General features: G+C 65.9%; 1 protein-coding gene across 4 annotated transcripts in view; it reads left to right on the plus strand.

Moving 5' to 3' along the window:
• Positions 1-239: 239 nt before the first annotated feature.
• The window catches only part of ZC3H3 (zinc finger CCCH-type containing 3), a 73,671-nt gene continuing 46,842 nt past the window's right edge, over positions 240-27,068 (plus strand). For 2 of the 4 annotated variants that reach the window (XR_014843207.1, XM_021090417.2), the window contains exons 1-3: positions 240-328; positions 1,692-3,018; positions 4,149-4,345. Coding sequence is in view for 2 of the 4 variants with exons in the window: in XM_021090417.2 (XP_020946076.2) it covers positions 241-328; positions 1,692-3,018; positions 4,149-4,345 (1,612 nt within the window). In the remaining 2 variants the exon portion in view is untranslated. Of the gene's footprint in view, positions 329-837; positions 978-1,691; positions 3,019-4,148; positions 5,326-8,405; positions 8,859-27,068 lie in introns of those variants that run through there. The other 2 variants (XR_014843206.1, XM_085021426.1) reach the window with 2 other exon arrangements.

Here is a 27,068-nt window from a genome sequence, read left to right on the forward strand (position 1 = left end):
CGGCCAGGGCGCGGACCAGCGCGGGCGCCGCCAGGCCCCTTCCCGGCGCTCGGTAGTGACGTCGCCCCCCGCCCCCGGCTCTGCACGGCGCGGCCCCGCCTCCCCAAGGCGTTGCCAGGGCGACGGCGGCTCGCCCCCTCTCCCTGCGGAGCCCCGGCCCTCGCCCGGGCCTCGCCGCAGTGCGCAGTCTCGGTACCGCCTCGCGCTCCGCCCCGCCCGCGGCGAAGCGGTCGCGCGGCGATGACGTCGCGGGGGCCTGGCCGGGCGTCGCGGACTCCGGAGATGGAGGAAAAGGAGCAATTACGGCGGCAGATCCGCCTCCTGCAGGGTGGGTCGGGTAGGGCCCGGGTCGCTCGTCCCTTTCTTTCCTCTCGCCTCCCCGAAGGGGGTCGCTCTTCGCCCGCTCTCTCGGCGGCCAGGTCGGGTCGGGTGGGGAGGTAGGTGGGGTCGGGCTGGGGCTAGGGCACCCGGGGGCCTTCCTTGCCGGCCGGGGTCAGCCCCAGCTCGGGTTTCGTCCCACCGATGGTGCGGGCGTTTCCGGCGCTGCGGCGGGTGGCAGTGGGGCAGTCGCTTTGTAACCGGCGGGAGGCGGCTCTGTCACCCCCGCGGGCGGGCTGGTCCCCTCGCTCCCGGTGCCCGACAGCGGGCGGCGGGGGTTGGGCTCTGGCGCGGCGGGGGGCCGGGGGAGCCTGTTTCTCCCCTGGAGGCACGGTCAAAAGCTCCTTTTTCTCGTACAGCCGCACTCCTTGATTTTCGGGGCCCAGACTCCCCAGGCTTCAGTTTCCAAACTTTTCCAATTTTAGACCTAAGTTGGTTTTCTATACTTAAAAAAAAAAAATTCCCCTTTTAAAGTTATACCCACAAAGAGAAGACTAAAGGACTTGGAAAGCGTATGGGGGAGAGTTCAAGTGGGCTGACCCGCCTCTGGGCCGCTTCCTGGACCTCCACCATACCTGCCCCTGGCGAGGTGTTCCCAGGTCTGGACATGGCTCTCTTTGGGCCTAGGGATGGGACGTGTGGTGGGGGAGGTTGTAACGGGAGTGTGTGGGGGGGAGGGGCGGGGGCTGAGTATTGGTTTGTGGGCTGAGTTGTCACAGCTTGGGTTGTTGCAGCCGAGGCCTGTGCCCCACTGCACCAGGACGGCTCTCCCTGGGGGCTTCTTTGGAAAGGCTGTGTGGGGGTCCACTGCACTGGGGCTCCAGGGATCAGGCTTCACCTGTCCTGACATTCTTGTCAAGAGTGTTGTCGTCTTGCTGTCTCTGCCCCGTGTGCCGACTTGCCTCCTTTCTGTGGGCGAGCCAGAGCACCTCCTGTCTTGTCGAGGCGTTACAGCACGGGGCCTCGCTGGTCTCTTCATCTTGAGCGACACATCCCCTCGAAGGGTTGTGGACCCACTGTAACATCCCTGGCAAATTGGGAGTGTCATGCCACAGGGGTGCATCCTAAGGATAAGCAGCCAGAAATAGGGTTGAAGTAGAACTGATGGGAAAAGGCTCGTGGAAAAGATGGGCCTGGGGGTTTGGGGCTGAACTGTGGGTGGTTCTCAGGCCAGGGGCCGCCCCTCCTGCATGGGGCCCCGGCAGGGTCCATTGGGGTCTGCCGAGTTTCTCATCAGCTGTCACCCTTCCCGGGGGTTCTTGCTGACTTTACTCACTCTCTGGTTAACTGAGCCTGTGCTCCTGTCTTCTCAGGTCTGATCGATGACTACAAAAACCTCCACGGCCATGTCTCTGCCCCAGGCACCTCTGCGGCTTCCCAGTGGCAGCCGGCCGCTTACAACAGCAGCAGGGCCTTCAGTGCTCACGACCCTCGTCCCAGCCGGAGGGGCTTCTCCCCAAGCCATGGGCCTGCCTGGCGCAAGAAATACTCCCTCGTGAACCGGCCCCTGGGGTCCTCCTCGGACCTGCCCGGTGACTGTGCCACACAGCCGCCCCTTGGGGCTGGGGGCAGCCAGGGTCCCACCCCCGAGCAGTACGTCTTGGAGAGGCAGGTCCAGCTCAGTCCAGATCAGAACATGGTCATCAAGATAAAACCACCACCCAAGCCAGGCTCGGCCAGTGCTGCAGGGGTCCTGCGGGGCTCCCTGGACGAACACGAAGGCCCTTCCTGGAGCCCCCACAGGCCTCAGGAGGGTGGGGGTGAGGCCCCTGGTGGGCAGTGGCAGCCCTCGAGGCCGGGAAGAGCCAAGGGCAGCTGCGGGGCAGAGGACCCGCTTCCAGTCTGCCGGAGGGCGCCCGGCAAGCTGCGCGTGGTCAAGTCAATGAGCAGCGTGAGTGACAGCCCCTCGGAGCCCCGGCGGACGGTCAGCGAGAGTGCGGTTGTGGCCAAGGCACGCTTCCTGCCCTCCAGCGCCCCCCAGCGGGGCAGCGCGGCCCCGGGCAGGAAGGTGGGCTCGCACTCTGTGGCCAGCTGTGTCCCGCAGCTCCTTGGGGACGGGCGAGCAAGTGCCGGCCACCCAGATCAGGCCGCTGCCTCTGGCTTGGTGGCAGGCCCAGCGCGAGCAGCCGCCGGACCGCGGCCGATGCGGGAGCCGTCACTGCTGGTGACCTGTCGAGCCAGCAAGTTCCGGAAGAACAACTACAAGTGGGTGGCCGCCTCGGCAAAGAGTCCCCGGGCCCCTCGGAAGGCCCTCAGTCCCAGAGCCGTGGCGGAGAACGTGTGCAAGGCCCCCTTCTCTGCAGCAGAACGAGCCGAGAAGCCGCACCTCCGAGCTGACCCGGATGCCAAGCCCAGGAGGGCGGCGGTGGCGGCGGCCGCCCTGCCCGGGGCCTCCTCCAGCAAGTACAAGTGGAAGGCGTCCAGCTCGTCGGCCTCCTCGGTCTCCTCCTTCCGGTGGCAGTCAGAGGCTGGTGCCAAGGACCGTGCCTCTCAGCCCTCCCCCGCCCCATCTCGGCCTCCGCCCGGGGACCGGCCGGCCGGGGGGCCCGGCAGCTCGGAGCTGCTCCTCGGGGAGACCCCGCCCTCGGCTTACAGAGTGAAGAGCCGCACCAAGATCATCCGGCGGCGGGCGAGCGCTGGGTACGCGTCCCTGCCCGGCCCGGGGCCTCGTCTGGGCAGGCCTGGGCGCGGGGGCCTGGGCCAGGCAGGCCCTCCTTGGTCTGCGTCACGCCTGCTGGGGCCTGGGCTTGGCCTGCGGCCCCGTGACTGCTGGCCGCGAGACCTGAGTGAGGGGCCTCAGCACGGCCCGGGCCTTGCCTGGGGCCCCCGGCCCGGTGGCGACAGGTGGGGTGCTGCCTGCAAGCGCCCCCTTTCTCCTGTGGGCGGGAGACTGGACGCTGCTGGGCGGCTTCCGTGCTGGTTCCACAGGGTTGGTGGCTGGGCTGCCCTGCGCCCAGGCCGGGAGCTGGGCAGGCGACCCTGGCTGCAGCCTGTCCGCTGGGGAGGAAGGCCTCCCCTTCGTGGCCAGCTGACAGGGTGCGCCACTACCTCACTGAACGCGGGTCGCCTTCACCGCGCTCGCCCCCTCGGTCTCGTCTTGAGGCGGCTCCGAGGTGGGGTTGGGGCCCCGTGCTCTGTCTGGGCTCAGGCACTCAGTTGTGGGCGCTGCTGATGGCAAGGACAGACAGGGGCGGGGGGTCTGCTTCTGCCATCAGCGTGGTGACCCCTGCTGTCCTCCCAGCGAGGCCCACTCCCGAGGTCCTTCCTGCTGCCTGATCTTCATCTTGGGCCGTGTGCCCCGGGGTCGCTGCTGGCTCGGCTTCCCCGGGCTCCCCGCGCTCCTCGCTTTCTGCCCGGTGGCCTCTGTTTCCGCGAGTGGAGGGGGCGCCGCGAGAAGAGCCGTCCTTGGTGGCAGGCTGGTGGGGCTGGTGGCGGTCCTCCTGGGGACGGTGCCTGCCTCCTTTGCTGTCCCTCCCGCTCCACTCGGGGGCTCGTCTGCCTCGGGGGGTGGAGATGGCTGTGGACCTGTCGGGTGGGTCTCAAAGGCCACTTCCCTGTGCTCGCCGCCTGCCCTGCCTCTGGGATCCTCCAGGGTTGGGGCTGAGAGCAAAGGGGGGGCAGGGGTGGGGGCGGAGGGGGGAGCCGCAGGCTGATGCCGCTGAGGTCGATTGGGCTGGAAAGCAAAGTGAGGGGGGCCGGAACCCACTGGGGCTGGGGGGCGGGGGGGGCGCGGGGGAGCCTGGTAGGAGCCGACCACTCTGTCTCCGCAGCCTTCCTGGGGACAAGAAGAGCAGCCCCCCGCATGCCGCTGCTGCCAAGAGTCAGTTCAGCCTGCGGCGGAGGCAGGCGCTGCGGGGGAAGAGCAGCCCCGTTCTGAAGAAGACCCCCGGCCGGGGCCCGCCGCAGGTCACCAGGCACCGGCTGTGCAGCCTGCCTCCAAGCCGGGCCCACCTCCCCAGCAAGGAAGGTACGATGGGATCAGGCCTCGGGGAAGCAGCCCGAGACAGGCCACGGCCACACCTGTCCCGGGCCTGCGGCAGCTCTGCTCGCGGGCTGGGAAGCACCTCTGCCAGCCGCCTCGTGCCCTGGGGCCGTGGCCCGAGAGCGCTCGGCCTGGCGGGCAGTGGGTGGCCTGGTCTGGGGGCCCCTGCCAGGCAGACGGGCGGCAGCCCTTCCAGCACATCCCTGCCTCCGTGGAGGAGCAGCCGCGTCCCTCTGGGCCGGAGGAGCGGGAAGGTGGGTGAGAGGGTGGCAGCTGCGCCGGCCTGAAGGGGAGAAGTCCCTGTCCTGTCCTCGCCGTCTGGGCTGGCCCGGGAGGGCTCAGCCTGCTCCTCTCTGAGTTGCTGGAGTCCAGGGCAGGGTGGGGAGGGCTGCGGGCCTTCCCCTCCCGGAGGCCGGCTCCCTGCCCTGGGGACCTCCGAGAGGTCTGCAGGCGTTGCGGTTGGGGGCTGAACAGGCCTGGCCCAGGCACTCCAGCTCGGGCCTCGTGCTCTGGCGGCTGCGCTGCGCTGCGCTGCGCGCTCAGGGAACCCAGCCCCTCGAGGGCCTTGCCCTTGGCCCAGCCAGGGGGCTTGGAAGCAGCTTCTGGAGGACGTGGTGGGCAGAGCTCTCCCTGGAGGCTGATCAGGGCCACAAGGGGGCACGTGAAGATGTGGGGCTGGAGGGCGCTGGCTGCCCGCCCATCCTCCGGCTGCCACCTCCTGGGTGCCACGGCAGGTGGGGATTTCATCCCAGGTGACGAGCCAGAGGAGCCTGACGCGTGGTCCCTGGTGGGACGAGGCGGGTTGGGGGTTGGGTCTTGGCTGCAGGACTGCCTGGGGGTGAAGGGTGGAAGGCTGGCCCGGATCCACTGGAGAAGACGAGATGCCCCCCCTTTGGGAGCCTGGCAGGGGGTGGCTGAGTCCCCACGGAGCTTGAGGGCAGGTGGGGGTTCAGGTGGCTCTCGGAGCGGCTGGGAGAGAGGCCAGGAGGTGGTGTCTGAGCATGTCTGGGCCTCTGCAGGCCCTCATGGCCCCTGTTGAGATCCTCGGTCCGGGGCGATCTCAGCCGCCGGACGGAGATGGGTCCCCACGGATGCGGCATCACACGGGGATGACAGCGTGCGGGCAGTGGCCGCGCTCAGGCTGGCAGTGGACAGTCAGGTACTGGGGTCCAGGAGGCCCGAGGCAGGGGTGGTCCCTCCTGCCTTCTGGGGCCTGTGTTCTCGCGGGCGGGTGCGGGGACGTTTCCAGAGCCACTCCCCTTGAGGAGGGCGTGCGGGGTGAATGGAGGGGGCAGCAGCTGGGGGCCCTGGCAGTGGTGGCCTTTCAGCACGATGGGGCGTGGTAGGAGGTGGCGTCGTGGAGGAGGCCCCAGGCCCTGTCCTGCCTTCTTGGCTCTTTCTGGCACCCTTGCTGGGTCTGGAGGGTTTGTGGGGCACCCACCGGGCAGGGCAGCGTGGTGGCAGCAGACGGGGCCCTGCCTCTTGGCTCCTTTCCTGCCGCCCGGCAGGTGCTGTGTCCTGATGTAGGGATGGCCCGGGGGTCTTGTGGGCGTCCCAGGCGGGCACACCTTGATCTCTCCAGCCTGTGCTCTTGCCCTTGTCAGCTGCCCTCCCAGCTCAGCAGAGCCGGCCTTGGTGCCTGTGCGCTGGCACCCTGAGGAGCCTGGTCTGGAGGAGACGGGCTGAGACAGCGGCTGCCCTCCATGCGGGGCAGCCTGAGGAGGCAGCGCCTGCGGGCCGAGGGCCCCTCTCAGCCCTGGTGGCGGCGGTGGCACCGGGGACCCACCAGAGCCAAGCTCTCCCACTGGGGGTGCAGGCTGCCTGGGCGCAGGGACAGCCTGGCAGCAGGACCCCCGGGCAGGGGACAGAGGGGTCAGGGGCTGGCGGCCAGCTGGTGGGAGGGTGGAGTAGGGCTTCTCTGGAGCCGCGGCAGAGCAGAGTGGGGCGCAGGCCAGGCCACGGGGCACTTCTTACTGGTGGGGGCGAGCGCAGTGCTCGCGGGAGGGACTGTAAGGCTCTGGTCACCATGTGGCCTCGGGGCGCCGGGTGGGCTTCTCTCCACTAAGAGGCAGGTGAACAAGCTCGGATTATGTGAGGACCCAGCTCAGGTGCCCTGAGGGGGTGGAGGGCAGGGGAGGGAGAGTCCCGTTGGGGAAGGGCTGGGAAGCTGCCACTGGCTCAGCCCCACCCCCCCACCCCGCGTCTCTGTTCTCTACCTGGTCCGCCGGTCCCCTCACCCCGTCCCACACCCCACACCCCCACACGGTGTGTGGGCCCGGGGCCGCTCTGCAGTGGTGGAGCAGGTGACCACTTGGCTGCCTGTGCGCAGCTCGGGAAGCTGCTCTGGGGGTGGAAGCGCGCTGAGGTGCCGGCGCCTTGGGGTGCGGGGAGGGTGGGCTTCAGCCGGGCGGTCCTAGCCAGGGCTGCTCCGAGACCTGTGTGAGGGGGTGGGCGGTGCGCGTCCCGGGCGTCACGGGGGGCTGAGCTTTGCAGGTTCCCGGAGCAGAGACCAGGTCCTGTGTGGCTGGCATCCCCAAGGGTGGGAAGGGGGCACTGCCTGGAGGGCAGGCGGGACCAGACCAGAGCGCGTAGGCCACTGCGGTCAGGAGAAGGTTCTGTCGGGAAGGCGAGTGGAGGCGCCCGGGACCTGCAAGGGGGGTGGGGGGCTCAGGGGCTCAGGGACGGGAGGCCAGGGCCTCCCCCTCTGCCTGCCTGTCCTGGGCAGGATCCCTGGCCAGGCTGCCTCCTGTGCAGGCTTTTATTTACTGATGGAGGTGTTGGGGTGAGTGAGTCAGCCCTTCCTGCTCTCCCTCGGTGGGTGGGCTGGTGGGCTCGAACACCCTCCTGGGGCCCCCTGGCTGGGCCTCCCTGGGAATGCGGGCAGGAGGCAGGGCTGTGTCTTCCTCTGGTCGCCTGGAGGAGTCTCTTCCTGGTTTCTCCACACAAACGCTTAGTGCCAGGGGCCACCTTCCTCTGAGCAGGGTCGAGTCCGTCTGCGGGTTCCTGTGGGGGGGCGGGGAGGGGGGGGCGAAACACCCCCCGGAGGGCGGCACTCCAGCCTGCTGTGCGGCCCAGTGGCCAGCAGAGGGCGCACTTGCCTCTCCTATTCCTCAGCCACCTTTTTCTGGTAATTGATTGCCTAATTTCGTCTTTATGTGAAAGAAAGCAGATATCAAGTAATTTGCAGCAATAACCTGCTAATGCTGGGCCAGTATCGAAACTCCCCTGTTCATTTCAAGTGGCAGATAAAACACTAATACATAATTATCCTTGCAAATTGGATTGTTTTAAATAACCAAAAGGCTACGGCCAGGGGAAAGCCATCCCATCTGCCTTGAGTTACTATTGCAGTGTAATTGCCGCGTTCAATCAATTTCCCTGGCATTAGAAATTCCATCACAATCAACATTAAGCTTTATTCATTGTGATGGCTAAGAGCCGGGCCATCTCTCCTCTTTTTCTTAACTGGCAAAATTAATCAGGGAAAAGATTTTAAACATTTACCCGTGCGAAAGAGGTCAGCTCTGCCACTATATTGCTCAGCAGATAAGGGGGCTAATAAAAAGAAAATTGAATTACTAATGATCCCCAGGAACAGAGTATATAAAACCTGGCAATTGCCGGTTCAGGAAAAGGGAGAATCAATTTTCTTGGGACAAGGTGTGCTCATTTTTTATTTTGGTGCATATTATCAGCAATTTAATTCGAGAGCGCATAAACCGGGGAAACAGTTAGGGAATAATGAGCCTGGAGGTGTAAAGTGCCGCAGGATGTATGCTGTACACAATTTATTTGGCACAACAGATAATCACTTTAATTGAATTCAGAACTGCATTGTTCAGCAGCCGTGGCCACGTGCCTTGAGCCTTGGGGACAGAGCTTAGGAAGATTCTGCCCTGACCCCTCCTCTCCCCTCCCCTCCCCTCCCCTCCTCTCCTGTCCTCCCCTCTCTCCTCCTCCCCTCTCCCCTCCTCTCCTGTCCTCCCCTCCCCTCTGCCCTCCCCTCCTCCCCTCTCCCCTCCCCTCCCCTCCCCTCTCCTCTCAGGCCAAGCCCTCTGACCATAGCATCAGACTTTGGCTGGGAGCTGGCAGGTGCTCCCTGGGTGGGGGTCACTGTGTGACCCCTGTACTCCCTGGGGGATAATGCACCTTGGTTGCCAGAGACCCCACTTGATCCACCCCAGGGTGTGCAGACCCCCGAGAAGGCCAAGGAGGAGCGAGCCTGTCCTGTAGCCCAGAAATGGTTTCTGGGAGTTCTCGTGGCACAGCGGAAATGAATCCGACAAAGAACCATGAGGTTGCAGGTTCCATCCCTGGCCTCGCTCAGTGGATTCGGGATCCGGCGTTGCCGTGAGCTGTGGTATAGGTCTCAGGCACGGCTTAGATCCGGTGTTGCCGTGGCTGTGGTGTAGGCCGGCAGCTGTAGCTCTGATTCGACCCCTAGTCTGGGAACCTCCATATGCCGGGGGTGCGGCATTTAAAAAAAAAGAAAAGAAAAGTTTTGCAGTTTGCCACCCATTTAATCGCGGGAGTCCCACACCCGCACCAGCGTGCTCTCTGGTGCCACACTGGGCCCAGCATGGTGACTCAGGCAGCCCCGGGGTGGCAGGCTCTCTGTATGGAGACGGGGCTGCCCCTCCACGCGAGCGCAGCCTTCCGCTTGTGGCATTGGCCCCAGGCTAGGGGACTTCCTAGTGGCAACAGGCTCTTGGAAATGCTTGCTGTCACGTGTCAAAGAAAGGCCACAGGGACAGGCGGGCAGTGTGTCCTCCCCTCACGTGCCAGGACGGGTCGGGAGGTGATGGCCTGACACCCTCTTCCTCCCCTGCTGGCCTGGAACCCGGGCTGCTTAGGGCTGCGTGTGCGGGGCCCAGTTTTCACAGTGGCTTCGGGCGCAGCTCTGAGGGCTGCTGAGGCTTTTTCCCTGGAGCCGCCTCACACAGCCGCCTGCCGCCCAGCTCCTGAGGCACGTTCTCCGCCACGCGGCCACATGGTCTGGAGGATCTGCTGGCAGCTGCTTAAGGATGCAGCGGGGTGGCCCCTTGCCCACCGCAGAAAAGGCGGGTGTGCGCTTGGGCCTCACCCAGTCTCTGACTCCCGTCTGGTGGCCAGTGCGCAGCGCCTCTGGCTGGGGTCACCCTGCCTCCCCTGCCTGTTGGAGCTCCTGTCCCAGATTCTCCAGGGAGGTAGTCGGGGGCCCCCTCTGGCCTCCCCCTGCATCAAGTACCTGGGCGGCCTTACCCTCCCACAGCCCCAGAGCAGGGGTCTATGGGGCCCGGGGGTCCCTCAGGCTCACAGTCCCTGGTGGCGCCTGGCGGGGGTGCTGACTGTGAAGGGGCCACCTCCACGCCCCTGCTCGGTCATTTGGGCTTGAAGGGCCCACCCCCTTGGGGCCGTCCTCGTGTCCCTGGAGCGACATCCCTGGAGCCCCTGTGGAGGTCTGGGCAGGCCCTCCGCTGCCTGGGCACTGGCACCCATCTGTTGTGCTCAGTTTGCTCAGGGGCGTTTGTGGGGTTCTCCTTGAGCAGCACCAGCTCGGCGATTCAGGGCGTACATACCGGGAGGGGTCCGCCGGCCGGCTGTGCTCCAGCTGTCCCTCAGTCGCCACGGGGGCCCTGAAAGCCGCCCCCACTGCCCCTCTTCTGGTTCTAGGGGCCCCGCCCCCTGAGGGCCCGGCTGTGCCATACCCTGGTCCCTCTTGCCCTCCCTGCTCTGACCAGGTGCGCCCAGTGGGCAGGGGTGGCGGTGGCCCAGGTGGTAACCGGGGCAGCTCGTGGGAGGCGGCCCAGCACAGGCTGCTTGGCGCTGAGCAGCCCAGTGTGTGGCCTGTTCTGGCCTCAGGGCCGCGGGAGGGCCAGGGGTCAGGGGGAGCGGAGGGACGCCCGGCCCGGGCCTCCATGCCCCTCGCCAGCGTTTGTTCCTCACTTGTGCCCACTGAGAGCGCCAGGGCCCTGCCCGCAGCCCGCCCTGAGGAGGAAGGAGGCGGGCTTGCTGTGGCTGGTGCCGGCATTGCCTGGCCCCCTTTCCACATCTGTGCCAGGGCCCAAGGTCACCTGCTGGGGTTGCTGCGCGGGCGGGGGGCTGGGTGGGCCGGCGCGGGGCGGACTTGCGGCCTCGGGCCCGGGTGGCCGCGGGGCGCCCCGCTGGCAGCCGGCTGTGGCGTGGTCCCGGGGCCGCCCTGACTGGCTGGCGCGCCGCTGGGCTGTTGAGTGTTTCTTCGGCAAACGCCGTAGAGGGTGTGCGGGCCGTTGGGCCGGGAGCCCTGCTTTCCTGAGGGACGTGGAAGTGCTGAAGCGGCCCTGCCAAAGGCAGCCACAGCCATCCTGAGCGCTGCAGAGATTATCAGGCGCCTCGGAGGCCCCCAGTTTTACGTTTGTCAGGGTTGTGCTAAGTAATTATTCTGCAAGAGCTGCCGGGGGCGTGTGTGCGTGTGTGTGCATGTGCACACGTGTGGTGCCCGTGCATGCCCAGCAGGCTCAGGGCTTCTAGGGGAGCTGTGACCGCCCTGGAGCCAGGGGACCCAAGTGACCTCATGAGGCCGAAGCCCCAGGAAGAAGGGACAGTGTTCTCACGGTGGCCAGAGTTTGTGCCCTTCTCGTGGGCCTGGGTCCCCCGGTGTCTGATGAATAGAGGTGGTGTGCGAGGTGGCATGCCCCTGTGGCCTGGCCGGCTGAGTTAAGCCCAGCCTCTTTGCCAGCTGAACCTGGCCCCGCCTGAGGGTCCCTCTCAACTCATGGGCTCTCAGGAGCCCTCCCATCAGTGGGGCACGAGGTATGACTGCTTTGTCTCAGGCTGCTCTGAGCCCACTAGCTGCCAACTGTGGCCTGCCCCCCGTCCCCGGCCATGGGTGCCCTTCCTGGGACTGTGGCTGGCTCCTCCGGTGGCCTATCCCACCTGCTCTCCTGTGGGTGGGGGCCCCCTGGTGATAGGGTGTGGGAGCTCCTTCCTGCCGGAGGTGGAGGTGGCCTTTCAGGTCCTGGACCCCGGCACCTCCTCTCTGCAGCTTCAGGATGTTGCCTGGCAACCCATCCAGGCCCAGGTCCCTCCTCCATCCGCCACGAGACCCTGGTCCGTGGACACGTGCCCTTGGGATTCCTAATTCTGCTGGGTCCCCCGGGGTGAGGCTGGACGTGGCCAGAGTTCCACACGGACGTGGGTGTGGGTCTTGGTTGGGGGACCCCACGTTCCTGACCGACAGGCAGTTTCCATGCCAGGTGTCACTGCTGCCCTGCCCTGCACTTCACGCTGAGGCGAGGTTCTGGCGGGAGGGATGCGCTCGTTCCCCTCGGCGTCTCCTGCCTGGCCGGCTGGGGCGCCGAAGAGCTGGCGAGCCGGGGCTGAGAAGGGGAAGGCCTGTGGGCACAGCCTCAGCCCTGTGCCTCCTGCTGAGGGCACCTCGCTCCCCTGCCATTCACTTCTCCCTCTGTGTCATCCTCCCCGCCACAGCAGTCATCCAGTGTCCCCAAGACCCAGGTCCTGTGCTGGGCATGTGGCTGATGGGCCAGCCTGGCAAGGTCCCCGGCAGCCTGGAGACGAGAAGGGGTGACGCTAGCACAGACGTGACCCTTGGTGGCAGAAACAAGCCTAGTGAGTCTGGCCAGCTGATTGGAAGGAAGGAGGCCGCGCTGGGCTGGGCAGAGCACAGAGCCTGGGAGCTCGGGGCAGGAGTGGCTTTTCTCCGCCTGGAGGTGCCCGGATCGAAGGGCCGTCCAGAGGAGGGAAGCCTGTGACCTGTTGCTTCTCCAACCCCGGGGAGCTGTTCCCGAGGCCACAGCCCCTTTGGCCTCGCCAGCCTCCTGCTGGCAGGCTGCCAGGCCCCTCCAGTCACCTCTGCCTGCGTGGTCTCAGCTGTGTCCCCTGAAGACCAGAGCTGGCCGCTGGCGCCCTGTCCTGGGGAGGGAGGGAGGAAACCAAGTTAAGCTGGTTCCAGACCCTGAGCGTAGGGCGACGCGCCTCCCAGAGGCAGCAGGCGGGGCTGGGAAGGCGCTAGCTGTCCCCTCCCGGGCAGCAGCCTGCGCCCGGCCGGTCACCCTCATGTGGCCTCGCGAGCCGTCCGCTGGGCCGTGCGCAGATGCTGGGCTCTCCGTTTTCTGAAGGGCGCAGGACGCAGGTGGTGTCATAAATTCTACCCTGAGCGTAGCCCCAGCTATTAGTTCTCTGCAAATGTTTTTTTTTTTTTTTTTTCTGAAAATTTTTTCTAAATTACGTTGTGGACTTTCTCCTTTGGTCCAGGGTTTTTCAGAAAGGGATTGCTTCATTTCCAAACCCCTGGGACTTTGAGGTTCTTTGCAATGACTGCTTCCCAGCTCTGCCGGGCTCCCCTTCCACGTGCCTGTCCTTTGACGCCTGCCCAGGCGTGTTTTAAGGCCCGGCTGAGGTTCAGCTCCGACACATCCCTTGTGTGTGGGTAGAAAACCTGGCTGCGGTGGTGCGTGTGGGGCATGGCAGGGTTCACGTGTTGTGTTGTCCAGACCCTCTGGGTGCCTTCTGATTGGGGCCGGGGCCGGAGTCTGTTTTGCCGCCGCTGCCGCCGCCGGGTGTGCGTGGAGCTCTCGCTGCCTGCGGAGGTGCGCGTTTCTCCGTGGGCCCTTCCTCGGTCGTGTTTCGAAGTCATTTTACTGAGAGCAAAGCCATTTAGAATTGTTACGTTTCCCGGGTGGATTGACTCTCACTGTTACGAAATGTCCTTTTGCTTTTAGTGCTTCTGTTGGGAGCACGGCCACAGCAGCTTCCCTGTAGTTAGTGTTGCAAAACGTGTGGATGTGCCCGTGTGTCCACAACACACTGCCAGGGTCGTCAGTGCCTTGTGCATACACCTGGCTGCCCTCACCTTTCTAGAGTATGTTCAGTTGTTTTTTATTTTTTGGGTCTTTTTAGGGCGGCACCCGAGGCACATGGAAGTTCCCAGGCTAGAGGTTGCACTGGAGCTGCAGGCTTACACCGCAGCCCCAGCAGCGCTAGATGCGAGCCGTGTCTGCCACCTGTGCCTCAGCTTGTGACAGCGCTGGAACCTTAACCCACTGAACGAGGCCAGGGATCACACCTGCTTCCCCACAGATGCTTGGGTCCTTACCTGCTGAGCCACAATGGGAATGCCTAGAATTTTTTTGTATCCAACAAATAGTGGGGTTTTTTGGGGGGTTTTTTGCGTCTTTTTAGGGCTGCACCTGTGGCATATGGAAGTTCTCAGGCTGAGGGTCCACTTGGAGCCATAGCCGTCAGCCTACCCGGCAGCCGTCGCGATGCCAGATCCGAGCCACATCTGTGACCTGTGCCACAGCTGCAGCAATGCCTGGTCCTCAAGCCCCTGAGCCAGGCCGCGGTTGAACCCACGTCGTCGTGGGTGCGGGTGGGCTTCTCTTCCCCTGCGCCGCGTGGGCCCCTCCGGTCCCCGGGGAGGCTCTCAGAGCCGGGGACCCTGCGTGCGGTGGGCGTCGGCCTCCGCCTTTGCCCTCCTTCCTCATCCTCGCTCGCCTTCCCCCCGGGCAACGCGCCTCGTATTTCCCGCCGTGGCTCCGCTGTGCGGGCCGCTCTCGGTGCGCCTGTACCGGGGCCGTGCTCCTGCCGGGCGCTGGGGCCGGCGCTGCGCGGACGTGGCTCCCGGGCAGGTGGCGGGAGGCCGGGCTCTGCCACCTCCGGCTCCGGAGGTTTCAGCGGTTGTGCGCGGAGTTGGTCCTGTTCCTTTTGCTTAACCTTCTTGGGGTTTGTGATAGTTCCCGAATCTGTGGCTTGATGGTTCTCATCAGTTTCGGAAAGTTCCCAGCCGTTCTGTTTTCAAGTCCTGCTCCGTCTCTTTCTGCACCGTGTCCTTTTCACCGCCTCTTACCATTTTCCGTTCTTTTCTGTGTCTTCTGAGACTTTCCTCTCTCTGGGCTTAGATGGGATGGTTTCTTCTCATCTGTTTTCTGCTTCTCGTCTGTTCAGTTTCTGAACCCATCCATTGAAGTCTTAGTAACTTTTAGCTTCTGAAATTTCCGTTAAAAAAAAAAAGAGTTCCCAGGTCTTTGTCCAGATTTGCAGCCTCGGCTCTGTCTGTCTGGCATGTCAGTCATTTGTAAAGTCCACGCCTGGCCTCCCAGTTGTCTGGATCCCCGTTCGTTGCACTGCCTGCCTTTTTCCTTCTTAGTTTTGGCTCAGGTGTGATTGGCTCGCGTGTCGTATAATCTTGCGTGTGCCGTCGAGTGGGCGGCCCTGGCCGGGTGATGTTGTGTCCCCCAGAAGGGTTGTGTGGCCCCCGGGGAGACAGACCTGTAGGTCAGGGCAGTGTGGGGAGTGAGGTGCCCAGGTGGGTCCTTGGGGCTGTGTCCTGCCCAGGGAAGGGCCGTAGTCCGGTGGGCCTGGGGGGGCTTGCGAGCGCTTGGAGAGCTGTTGGCCCCGACTGTCCCTCACCAGCCCCGCCCTGGTGCTCCCCGTGCCAGCAGGCTGGCCTGGCAGGGCAGGGCCTGTGCGCGGGGGTGACGAGAGTTAGTTCTGCATCTGGAGGCCCACTCTCCCCCCTGTCCCCAGGGTGTGGTTGGCGGGGTAGGAAGGACAGCTCTCTGTGACCCCCAGGGACCTGTGTGTTGGGGACAGGAGGGGCTCCCTGGCCTGTGGCCTCTGAGAGGTCCCCGAGAGTAGAGTCAGCAGGGCAGCCTGTGGGCTCCTGGACGGGGGCCTGCCTCCTGCAGGTTCTCCCTTCCCTGCTCCAGGCCGGGGGAGGCCTCTGGCGGCCACGCCTGGTCAGGATGCAGAGCCTGCTGGGCAGCCTGGGCAGGCCTGGGGTCGGGCATGGCGGTGGGGGCCGGGCGAGGGGCCTGAGGGTGCACCCTGCCCAGGGGCAGCCGTGGGGTTGCTGAGGAGGGTTGAGTGACACTGGAGTGGCCGTGCTCGTGTTGGCAGGGTCCTTGGGGCACTCCGGGAGGGTCTTCAGCTTCTGAGAGGCGGGGGGCGTTAGGGCCCAGGCCGCCCGAGGGAGCGCTTTAGCCCAGGCCCTGGCAAGAGCCATCTGCCCAGGGCCGCTTGGGGGTGGGATGGCGCTGGGGGCTGCCGCTCGGGGAGGGCCGGGGTGCCCGAGCGAGGAGGGGCCCTGCCGTCACGGAGCCGGGAGGACGGAGGGGCCCTCTCCCTGAGCGCGTATGAGCTGGCCGCTGGGTCCAAGGCAGCTCTCTCCCTATTTCCGCAGCTCACGGTGGGTTAGAGCTGCTGGCTCTGGGTTAAAGCTCCAGTTGGACTTGGTGACACTGGCGCCAGCTTCGTGTATCTGAGGCCCTAGCCCTCCTTGTGGGGTGGCGGGAAGGGTCCTGGGCTCCAGGACACAGGCAGGAAGTGCCCGCTGCCCCACAGCTGGTAGGTACCCATGTCTGCGTGCCCTTGGTCACTCCCCCCACCCCGTGCCCTTGAGGGAGCACGTTGACACGGGTGGAGCCCACTCTGGAAAGGTCTCAAGGATGGGCCTCCCTGGGGGTCTGAGCCGAGACCCTCTGCTTCCCATCCAGCTGGGGTCCCGCTGCTTGCTCTGCCGAGGGAGGGCCACCAGGCTGTGACCCAGCTGTCCTGGAAAGGGTGGGGCCGCATGTCCCTCTACTGGGGACTTGGCCTCTTCAGCTGTTGGAGCTTCGGGGCAGGCCGTGGTCCTGGGAGGGCGCCGGTGTCCAGGGGCCCCTCCAGCTTTCTTGTTTCCTCTCTGGCGTCCCTGGGAGGTGGGCAGGGCTTCTTCCCAGACTGAGCCTTTTCTAGGCAGATCCCAGGCTGAGAAGCCAGCGCGGCCTGGCTGGGCCCGGCTGGCATGGCCTGCGAGACCCGGGGTCTCAGCACTCACTGGGCAGCCTTCCACTGGGAGAATTTGGTCCCAATGCATAGGACTGATGGAATTTGCAAAGGAAGTCCATGGCTGTTTGCGACGGCCATAAATCCATCAGCGTCTGAGCGTTAGGTGTCCAGTTGTTGGTTTGCCTAAGCGTCTGTCTCTCAGCCTGGCAAGAGGAGCCCCGGCCTCAGAGAGCAGGGCCCTGGGTGTCTCCGGCCCAGGGATCCACGGGGTCTGCACGGTTTCTGCTTGGCAGGGTGGCAGGTCCCCTGCCTGGGGCTTGCGTGCCTGGAAGGGAGCTGCTGCCCTCTGCGCTCCATCTGGGAGGGGCTGGGGTGGGTCTCTGTGGACCAGCAGGGCAGCTGACTGCATCCCCGACCCCTGCTGCGGCTCTGCTGGGGCAGGGGCAGCGGAAGCAGCCTGGGCCTGCCCAGTGTTGGCCACCTGCTCCGGTTCCTAGGGCTGGCCTGGCCCCCTGCTGGCCCTGGGCGAGCTGCACGTCCAGGCAGATCCTCTGGGCCTGTAGGCCTGGCAGACAGCGTCCCTGTCCCCCTCCCCCAGCAGCACTTGCTGGCCTGTTTGTTGTCCTTCCTTGGAGTGCTGTGCTTTCTAAATGAATTCCAGAGCTTCTGTGTCTCCTTGGCACAGCACGTTCCAAGCTGTGCGGATCCGTGATGGGCTCTGGCAGCTCTTCTCCTAATTGCCCTTTTCCGCGGTGGCGGCGGTGGCTGCGGAGCGGCCCCGCTCCTGTGCTGGGAGGAGGCAGCGGCCCGCGGAGACCACGCTCTGGGTGGTGCGAGGTGGGACCGCGACCGCTGCCCCGGGCCCGGCACACAGCACTGGACCCAAAGGGTCACCTGACGGGGCAGGGGTGTCCGCAGAGTGGCTGCAGGTCGTCCTGGAGGATGGCATGTGCCCTTTCCTGCCGGGGAGTCCCAAGCTGGCCCTGAACCACCTTCCAGATGGGCGCGGGGAGAGGCCCGGGCCCTCCTGGAGGCTGACGGGTGGTTCGTTCCAGGGGTGCCTCCAGAGCACCGGGGTGCAGCAGGGGAGGTGTGCAGGGTGGGCAGCGGGACGGCCAGGCCGAGGGCACTGTTGGCTCTGCCTGCCGGAGTGCGGGGCCCGTTGGGCAGGCATAGAAGATGCCAGGTGACCTTGTGCAGCTGATTTCTGGTCCCCCGGCTGGCAGTCCCCTAGAGCCTCCGGGCCCGCCTGGCACTGGGGAGCAGGGCGCACGGACGTCTTTCTCCCTTGGCAGGCCCAGACCCGCGGCCCCCCGGGCGTGTGGGAGCCGAGTCTTCGTCCGGCTGCAGCCCTGCAGCCCTGGTGCCTGAGGAGACGTGGGTGCGGTCAGCCTGGGGACTGGGCTTGGCCGGGCTCCTGCAGAAATCAAAGCGCAGCATGTTTTTTTTGCTTTTTGTTTTTTGTTTTTAGGGCTGCGCCAACAGCACATGGAGGTTCCCAGGCTAGGGGTCCAATTAGAGCTGTAGCTGCCAGTCTATACCACAGCCATAGCAATGCAGGATCCTTATCCCACTGGGCGAGGCTAGGGATCGAACTTGTTTCCTCATGGATGCTAGTCAGGTTCGTTAACTGTGAAGCCACGACGGGAACTCCCAGCACATTTTTACTTTTATTTATTTTCTCTTTTTAGGGCCACACCCACCACATGTACAACCTGTGCCACAGCTATGGTGATGCCAGATCCTTTAACCCACTGTGCCAGGCCAAGGATCAAACCTGCATCTCCACAGAGATCTGAGCCACAGCAGGTTCTTAATCCATTGGGCCACAGTGGGAACTCCTGGGCAGCACTTTTTTTTTTTTTTTTAATGGCCACACCCATGCATATGGATGTTCCCAGGCTGGGGGTCACATTGGAGCTTCACCTGCTGGCCTACACCACAGCCACAGAAACGCTAAATCCGAGCCGCTTCTTGGCTGCTGTCTCCACCGCACAGGCTCAGGGCTGGGAGGGCTGGCACACCTGGCACCCAGGGCTCCCTGGTGGCAGCTCCACCCCTGGCCACCCCAAAGGCCAGGGGAAGCCCAGAGGGGCAGGGTGGAGTGGCCAGAGAGTCCAGGCAGCCTGTGAGGGAACATGCGGTTCCCTCGCTGTGGCTGCTGCTTTTTATAGAGGGGTTATTTCCAGGCTCTCTTGAAAGCGACTCCCTCTGGCCCTGACTCCGGGGAAGCCAGCAGGGGCCCGAGAGAAGGCCAGGCTGGGGTGAGCAGGAGCTCTGTCCTGACCGCACAGCAGAGCTGGGACCGTGGGCCCCGGGCAGCCCCCCAGCCCCTGTTGGGTCTGGCAGGAGGAAGGCCCAAGTGACACTCGGGCTGCGGTTCCCAGGGGCAGCTGAGGCCCAGAGTCTGTCCTTCGCCGGTGGGCCTGCTGCCCACCAGGGGGCTTCTGCTATGTCTGCCGGGGGAAGCCCCTGCTCTGGGCTCCAGCCCCGGAGGAGAGGTTGGGGCCCTGGGGGCCAGTTCGGAGGAGGCGCTGCTCGTCCTGTGGCGTCACTGTTAGTGTTGCCATCCACACTCTCGGGGAGCACGGGGCACGGGTGTTCTGTACCGCTCCCTTCACAGCTGGCACGTCCCTGCCCACCCGGAAGCTGCCAAGGGGGGTAGGCCTTCACCTCACGGCTCGGCTGTGTCCCCGCAGGGCCTGGGGCTGTGGGTGGATGGTGGATGCGGACCCTGGCCTTTCCCTGGACGTGGGAGACCCCGTTGTTCCCAGGGCCCTGGACTTCTGGGGTTTCAGCCCTGTGGGGGAGGGACACCCCTTCCAGGCCACCTCCCCAGCCCTCCTGGCCTGTCTGGACCGGGCCCCCAGTTGGTGGGACGTGGTGATGGCGGTGACTGCCGTCTCGTGAGGACCCAGTGCGGGCGTAGCAGTTGGCTGCTTCTGGTCCCCCTGGGCGGTCAGGGGCCTCGGGCCTCTGCCCCCTGGCACGTCAGCCCCAGCCCTGGCACAGGCAGGGAGGCCTTGGCGTCAGGTCTTGGTCTGCTCTGGGGCCCCTCCTGCTGGGCCAGCTCACTTCCTGTGCCCTGGCAGGTGCAGGGAGCGGGGCCGAGCACTGTACCTGGGGAGGGGCAGCTGGGGGCTCCTGCTGGGTCTCGCCTGGATTGCGGGGAGTTGAGGACCGGCAGCCCGAGCCCTGCCAGGCAGGTGGAGGGGAAGCCTTGGCGCCAGGCAGGCAGGACTGCGGGGCCCTCTGAGCCCCAGGGACCTGGCAGGGAGCGGGGCCATCTCAAGAGGGGTTTAAGTGCTTGCTGCGGTGCTGGCCCCCCTGAGCCCCTGGAACCCGGGGCGGGAAGGGCTCTGTTTTGGATGCTGTTAACGTCCAGGCTGCCTCTGCCTCTCTTCCTTGCGCCCCAGAGGGACCCGCCCTTCTGGGAGTGTGAGAAGGGGTGTGGGGAGGGGAGGCAGGGGGCTCTTGGGGGGCTTGCCGTGCACCCTGCCTTTTGCCCAGCACCTGGGGGCCAGCGCATAGTGGGCTCGCCAGCTCTCTATTGAGTGACTGAGTGAGCTCAGTGTAGGGGCACGCTGGCGCCTGGGCCGCTGGCCCCTCTCTCCTTGGCCCTCTGGCCTCTGGGGAGGCTGGTGTCCAGCACGGGGGTCCCGTTCCCTTTCTGCTTCTTCCGTGCTCTGCAGTTACTTTTATTTCACTTTTTATTTTTTCTTTGCAGCTGCGCCAGTGGCATGTGGAAGTCCCTGGGGTCAAATCCGGGCCACAGCTGTGACCTACACTTTAGCAGCTGCAACACTGGATCCCTCACCACTCTGCTGGGCTGGATCGAACCTGTGCTGCTGCAGACGACGCAGGGTCCTTAACCCTCTGTGCCACGGCGGGAACTCCTGCAGTGTCCTTTTGAAATGCGCCATCTTCCCTTTTTCTAAGCTTTTTCATGTTCCTGATCCCTTGACTCCGTGTAAGTAACAAGGGGACCTCAGCAGCAAAAGCAGAAGAGGCGGGCAATGGCCCGGGCTGCGTTTGCTGCGGAGCACTGAACGCCGAGCATCGCGAGCTGTTGCCATGGATCCAGGGAGGGACCTGGGACGCCCGGTCAGAGGGCCGCAGGTGGACAGGAGCAGCCAGCCAGCTGCACAAGGGCGGAGGCGTCCCCAGGGTCACTGAGGTCAGGGCTGGGCCCTGAGCATAGGAGGGCATAGTCCTGTCTCGTGACCCAGGGCCGAGGGGAGGAGGGGACCGGCGAGGGCCCCCCGTTGTGAGCCCCCGTCTCTGGGAGGCTGGAGCCAAGCCCTGGGACCTGCCACGCTCCATGGGCAGAGACCTGTCTTTGACTGGTGCTGGCCCTCCCCTGTGAGCCCTGGCGCTCAAGTCAAGGCACCCACAGACACCCCGTCGTGCCCCCTGAGGTCCCAGGCCCTGTCCGGGCTGACGAGCCAGAAGGGGCGTGGCCTTTGTCTGGGAGGCGAGTTTGCTCCTCGGACCGAGTGAAAAGCAGACAGGTGTGGGCGCCTGATCCCGGGACTCCTGTCCTGGCTGCTGCTGGCTGGGGTCAGAGGGGGCACCGGGGAGCGGCTGGCCTCCAGGTTGGGTGCTGACAGGGTGGCCCCGCGCCAGGAGGACTGAGCACCAGACAGCCCTGCTGACCAGCCCGCTCCAGGCCTGGTTCCGGCCCTGGGAGGGGTCCTGGGCTGGTGAGCTGTCTGCCTGGTACGGACCCTGCCTCTGCCTCCGCTGGGCGTGCCAGCCCTGAGGGTGCAGCGGCCTCTTGCTTGCGTGGGCCCCGTGCAGCCTGTCGTCCCTGCCTCCCTCCCCCCCGGCTGCAGGCCGCTGTGTTGCCTTGGCTTGTGGGGTGCGCCCTCTGACCCCCGCCCGGGCCCAGGGCTGCCGGGGAGGTGGGGGCTGGGAGGTGCTCGCCTCCCCCCTGCATCCTTTATAGCGACAGTTCGAAGGGGAGGGAAGGCCCCCCCATGACGTACGGCGACTGTCAGGGAGCAAGGTGCTCCCATTTCCTAGACGGCTCAGCGTCGGCGAGCGATCGATGGCTCGCACGCGGTAATTACGGGAACGAGCGGCTGGCGTTGCTTGAGTGAGTTTGAGGAGCGTGGGGTCTCCATCTTCCCTCTAATAGGCCTGACAGTCCCGGCGCCGCGCGTCTCGGGCCGACAGTGTTGTCATTAAACACCAGGTAGCGCGGGACCGCAGGGCGCACGGCCGTGGGGACGGGCGGCTGGCAGCGGGGCTGTCACCCTCCAGCTGCCCGCGCGCCTCCTGCCGCAGCGCGGACGGCTGCTCGGGGACTGGCCCTGTCGGGCTGCCCCGGGACGTGGCGATCAATATGTGCTGGTTGGAGGCTGGCCCGGGTTGGGACGACGGCGCCCGGCGTCTGCGGGTCTCAGGGTGAGGCCAGGGCCGGGAGGGCACCCCCTTGTCACGGAGGTGTGCGCTGTGTGTGTGCTCCGTGTGTGTGTGTGTGTGAGAGAGAGAGAGACGACACGCGTGTGTGCGCACCTGTCCGCCGCTGCCGCCGCCTGTGCCGATTCTGGCTGGGAACGCAGTGCCTGCGGCCACCCGGCGTAGGGACTCTGGCAGGGCCCTTCCACGCGCTGCCCGAGAGCGGCGGGGAGGCCAAGCCGCCCGAGCCATTCGCAAGCGGCCCGCGGGAGGGCAGAGCGGGGGCGTTGCGGGTGCCTGGGAAGGGCCTTTGGCTGTCCTGTCACCTCCAGTGTGGCTGGTGCTGGCACTGTGGGCCAGGCTGCCCGACTGCAGCAGGGCTTTTCCAGCGTTTGAAGTGCTTGGAACCATCAAGCACAGGAAAAGCGGAGTGATTTATTAGACTCATAAAAATTCATACTTCGCGATCCCCGTCAGCCCGCGTCTGAAGCTTGTTAAGCGTGCGGGCCTGGCAGCTCCCGCCGGGGATGTGGGGGCGGGGCGTTTGCGGCCTCCTGCCCGGCTGCCCTCCCTGCTCCTGCGGGGGAGCGGACGGCCCTGCAAGCGCAGGAGGCACCTTCCTAGCACGGTGGCTGCGTGTTAATCTCGTGGCCGTGTTTTTGCAGGTGGGAGCCGGGGGCCAAGCCCTGTCACCTGCCTGCTCTCTGCACCTTCAGGGCCTGGGCTGGGACCGGCTGGGTGCGGGGCCCTGGGTGCGGGGGGCCCAGGGCCAGTGCCAGGTGAGCAGTGCACCTGTGTAAGAAGGCAGATGAGGTCTTGGGGAACAGGGGGAGGTCTGGGGGTGCAGGGCGAGGTCTGGGGCACAGGGGGCACAGGGGGACGTTGGGGGGCACAGGGGGACGTTGAGGGGCGCAGGGGGCGGTCCGGGCGTGTAGGGGGAGAGCCGCAGGTATGTGTCTAGGCGGCTTTACGGGATGGACTGTTGTGTATCTTCTGGGCTGGTGTCGGTGGGCGATGAGTCCCTCTTGCATCCTTCCTGAGAGACCCCTGAGCAGAGGCCCCTGGGCCCAGCTCCGCCCCCCCATCCTGTTAGGTACCGTGGGATGTCATTTCCTTCTCTGGGCCTTGCCTTCTCCTCTGTGCTCTGTCCCGCTGTGCGGCAGGCATTGTGGGTTCTGTGTAGAGGCAGTGAGGGGACAGAGGCTCCCCTCTTCTCCTGACAAGGAGGTGTCACCCCAGCTGACCAGAGCCAGCCTCCCTGGGTCGTCCCCTGTAAACAGCGGAGGGGCCCAGAGGTCTGGGCGGGGGAGGGCACCTGCTTCCGTCCACCGCTGTGCATCCTGCTCTCTGCAGAGCCCTGCCTGCACTGGGCCTGACAGGCGGAAGCGACGCCCGTCAGCACCAGTCCCCAGCCCGCCCCGCTGCTGACCGGCCCTCAGGCCTCCTGCGGGGGAGCCCAGGGCGGGCGTTTTCTAAGCTGCTGAGTCTGGGGTGGGGGGCCGGGGCGGTTCCCTGGAGGTGCCGAGAGGTGCGTCCTGAGCTGGGTGCCCAGGGTCCGTATGGGTTGAGTCCCCCAAGCCGGCTCTCTCGGGACCCTCCCCGGCTCAGGATCTGTGGGCTTCTCTTCTCCCGCCTGCTGTCCGGCACCGCCTGTCCTGCTCGGCCCAGCCTGTCCTCATCCCCGTGGGGAGCAGAGTCTGGGAGCAGGGTGCCAGCCTTCCTCCATTCTCCAGGCAGCACAGGGGCTCCGAGCTGGCTGGCCCTTCCCTGGACTCCCAGCAGCCTCCGGCCTGGCACCCCACTCCTGCCAGAAGCTAGGGCATGCCTGCCCGTAGCTGGGCCCTGCTTCTCGTTGTCCTGGGGCCTGCGGCCCTGCTGCCCCTCTCTCTGGATACTGCCAGGCCAGGGCCGCTGCTGGGAGCGCTGCTCAGGGTCTGGCCTGTGGTGGGCGTGCCCCGTACCACCGAGCACCTTGCGTCGTTGCCCCAACTCTAAGCAGGTTAGTGTGAGAGGCCCGCGCCCAGGGGAGCTTGCGGGGGGTCAGGGCGCGCGCCCTAGGAGGAGGGCCTGCAGGGGAAGGCCCTTGGGAACTGCGGCCTTTCAGACCACGGAGACCCGGGAGAGTGAGCGGGGGCGGGGGTGCCTTGGTTGGCTCTGCCCACGGGCCTCGGTCAGGTGGTGGCCCTGCGTGCTCTGCCTCCCTGGTGTTGGGGGCCGCAGGTGGCCCGTGGGAGGCGGGTATAGTGGGGGCCAGCGGCGAGCCGGCGCGGACCCGGGACCTGAGTTCTGGGGCGGAGGAGGGCTGGTGGGGCAGACGAGCAGAGGTCAGTGCGGCCTCTCAGAGGTGCCTTCCGCTGTGAAGTCAGAGACGCTGAAGATGGGCCAAGGGAGCTGTTGATGGAAAGCCGCTTCGGTGACACCGGGGGACTCTGAACTCCCACAGAACTGGGCTGGCGCAAGCCCGGCTTGGCAGAAAGCCCCCGGCCTGCAGCCCCGCCCGCCTGCTTCCCTGCCGCGGCCACCCTGCAGCGTCCCCAGAGGGCAGGCGCCTGTACTGGCCACCGCCCACTCCTGTGGCCTGCTCCGCCCGCTTCAGGAGTGGGGCTCAGTTTCCAGGGTGCCCGACAGGCTGATGGGATTCTGTCCACAGGCTCTACCTGGCCCAGGCACCTTGTGGGGCTGGTTCTGGCAAATTCTGTGCTCAGGCATTGGTCCTTGGCCTTTGCTCAGTTGTCCTGCCCCCAGCTGGTGGAAGGGCTGGAGGTGGCCTTGTTCTCGGGCTCTGCCCTCACCGGCAGGGTCCCAGCTGTCTCCTCACGCCTGCCGGGCTCTCAGATGCTGGACGGGGTGGGAAGCCCAGCCGCGAGTGCTCCTGCCACCTTGGGCCTCCTCAGCCTTCTGCGTGTTTTCAGGCCCGTGTGGGGCCTTTGGCTGGGGCGAGACCCAGGGGCGAGTCCGGGCGGCAGGCCCTGCCCTTGGTGGTGGCCGGGCCCCCCCACAGCCTCGCCCCCGCCTCTCCTGATTCCTGCTCCGGTCCAGCCTCCTCTCCCACGCGTGGCCTCGGGCACCTCTGCTCCGAGGAGTGCTGTCACTGTTGCCCTCCACCAGCCACCCTTCTTCCCAGTTACCTGCCTTCGAAGTTCCCTAAAGAGCTGTGCTCCCTCTCCACCCCCACCCGTCCGCAGTAAGCCGCGTGGGCCGTGCCCACGGTGTCCCGGCTCCGCCATCTGTGGTGGCTCCTCCTCTGAGGGGCCTGGGTCAGCCGGGTAGGAGCCAGACCCCCGGTCGTGCCGCCTGCTGGCCTCCCTGAACCTGGAGGCAGCTCCCGGCCCGCCCCCAGCCCCAGGAGCGAGGGCCCCGCTGATAGATGGGCTCATATCCCATTCAGATATGATGCCAGCAGTTTTTTTGTAGTTTGTCTTCCATTGCGGTAGTAAAGTTTTTAATTAGGGAAGCTAATGAGATCGATTAGTCATTAGAAGTGACCTCTGCACGGCGGGGCGCAGAGGGCTGTGTGTGTGGGCCTGATAACGCGGCGCCCGGGCGTCATTGGCAATAAAGGCGCGAAGGGTTTGATTTGAGTGAAATGTGCCACGGGGAATACATCACGCGGAGAAAAAAATTACAGCCCTGGGAGTCTGTAATGAAGGGAATTAAACCAACCTCCTGTCTCAGTGGCGTGATTATCTGCACAAGCCCTCAGCCGGCGAGGGGCAGGGAGAGAGGGCTGCCTGGCGGGGCAGCGGCGAGGCGGCCCTTGGGCACCAGGGGCCTGGGGAGGAAGGGCAGCTTCGTGCTGTGCCCACGCCCGCCCTCTGCCTCAGCACAGACGGCCACCCCAGGGCTCTGCGGCCTGCGTGCGGGGTGTGGGCTGGGAACCTCCCTCCCACTGGCCAGTGGGGGCACGGGCGCCCGGCGCTGGCACCTCCGGGCGGCTGTTGTGAGCCCTTCCACCCGGCACCCGAGTTTTGGAGAGGGCCTTTGGGCCGGCTGTGGGGGTCACAGCCCCCTTTGGGGGTGGGGCGTGCGCTGGTGCGCCCTCCCCTCGGCGGCGATGTCTGGGAAGTGACAGCTGGGGCGGGGGCGGGGGGCTGCTTTATTGCTTTGTGTTTTCTTAGACGCGGTCATCAGGCGCAAGTAAGTAAAACGCGGTCCGGGGTGAGGACGTCGACTTCCCCGAGGTCCCGCTGTGGTGCAGCGGGCTACGCGTCCGACTGCAGCAGCCTGGGCTGCTGTGGAGGCGAGGGCCCCGTCCCGGCCCCGCGCAGTGCGTTGAGGCTCCGGTGCGGCCGCAGCTGTGGTGTAGGCCGCAGGTGTGGCTCAGCTTCAGCCCCTCCGTGTGTTGTGGGTTTGGCCACACACGAAAGTCGACTCCCGTTTGGGCGGCAGCTCTGCCGAGAGTGTGCTCTCTGCACTGATGCCTGTTCTCAGGAGGCGCCGTGTCCCAGCGCAGAGGCCAGTGCCTTGCGGGCACTCGGGCTGCCCGGCGGAGGTGGCGTCTGGTGGAAAGGGGCTGCGGGAGAGGGCAGTGCCGTGCGTCTGAGCCAGGGGCCTGGGGCTCCCGGTGCTCGGGATGAACACAGGGTTGGCGAGGAGGGGCCGCTGCCCAGCGCGGCGGGGCCCTAGGTGGCAGAGCCGCCGCCGTGGGGCTTGAAGGCACGTGTCGCAGCCCAGGCAGGCCGTGGGAGCGGGGCCTGGGTGGGCTCGGAGGCTGTGGACTTGGTGGCAGCTTGGCCGTAGCTTAGGGAATTCCTGCGGTCCCGCGCTCTTCGTCGGAACCAGCTGTTATTGATTTTCGTTGGTCTCTTCTTGCTTGTGAGACCTTGAAAATTCAATTCAACAAACATTTATCTATTGATGCCCACTGTAGGCTTGGCTCTTCCCTCCGTCCCAGGTGCGTGGGGCTGCCCAGAGCGAAGGGCACGCTCGCTCCACCCCCTCGGCGAGCCCAGGCTCTGCGCGGCGCCCTGTGCTTCTGCCCGCTTCCCTCCTCCTCGACGCCCCCTGAGCTGCTGCCCTTGGCGGGGTGCTCTTGCCGTGTTGGCCTGGCCTTCTTGGCCCCCCAGGTGGGCAGCTGCTGTGGGAGCTCCAGCGCTCCCCGGGCCGCCTCTGGCTTGGGGGCTCTTGGGAGGGCTCAGCCAGGTCCTGGCCTCCTCATAGGGGTGGATGGGAGCCTTGTGAGAGGCTGCGGTGCCGTGGGGACGCGTTTGGGACACCCGAGGAGGGGGCTTTTCCAGCTTCTGGACACGAAAGCACAGTGCCAGTTCCCGTGGCCGGGCAGGTGTGGCCGCCCCTGTGGGCGGGCTTGTCCTGTGCTCCCGGCAGGCCCCTCCCACCCCAGCCAGGCTGGCGAGCCGGGAGAGGTGGCATCTGGGCCAAGGAGCTGATTGCCGACCGGCAGAGGACCTGGCGGGGGCTGGTGGTCCCTGGCGTTCAGGGCTCTGGAAGGTGGTCTTTAGTGAGTGTTGCTGTCGCTGTTTGTGGAGCGGTGACTGCGCCTTGTGGGGTCTGCAGGTGCTGCGAGATGGTGCGTCCTTGGACGCGCGGAGCCCTGGTC

The sequence above is a fragment of the Sus scrofa genome, chromosome 4 (assembly GCF_054392235.1).
Source record: "Sus scrofa isolate SSC_HxYL_T2T_F1_AM1 chromosome 4, Sscrofa_HxYL_maternal_Yorkshire_Landrace_v2.0, whole genome shotgun sequence".
Classification (NCBI taxonomy): domain Eukaryota; kingdom Metazoa; phylum Chordata; class Mammalia; order Artiodactyla; family Suidae; genus Sus; species Sus scrofa.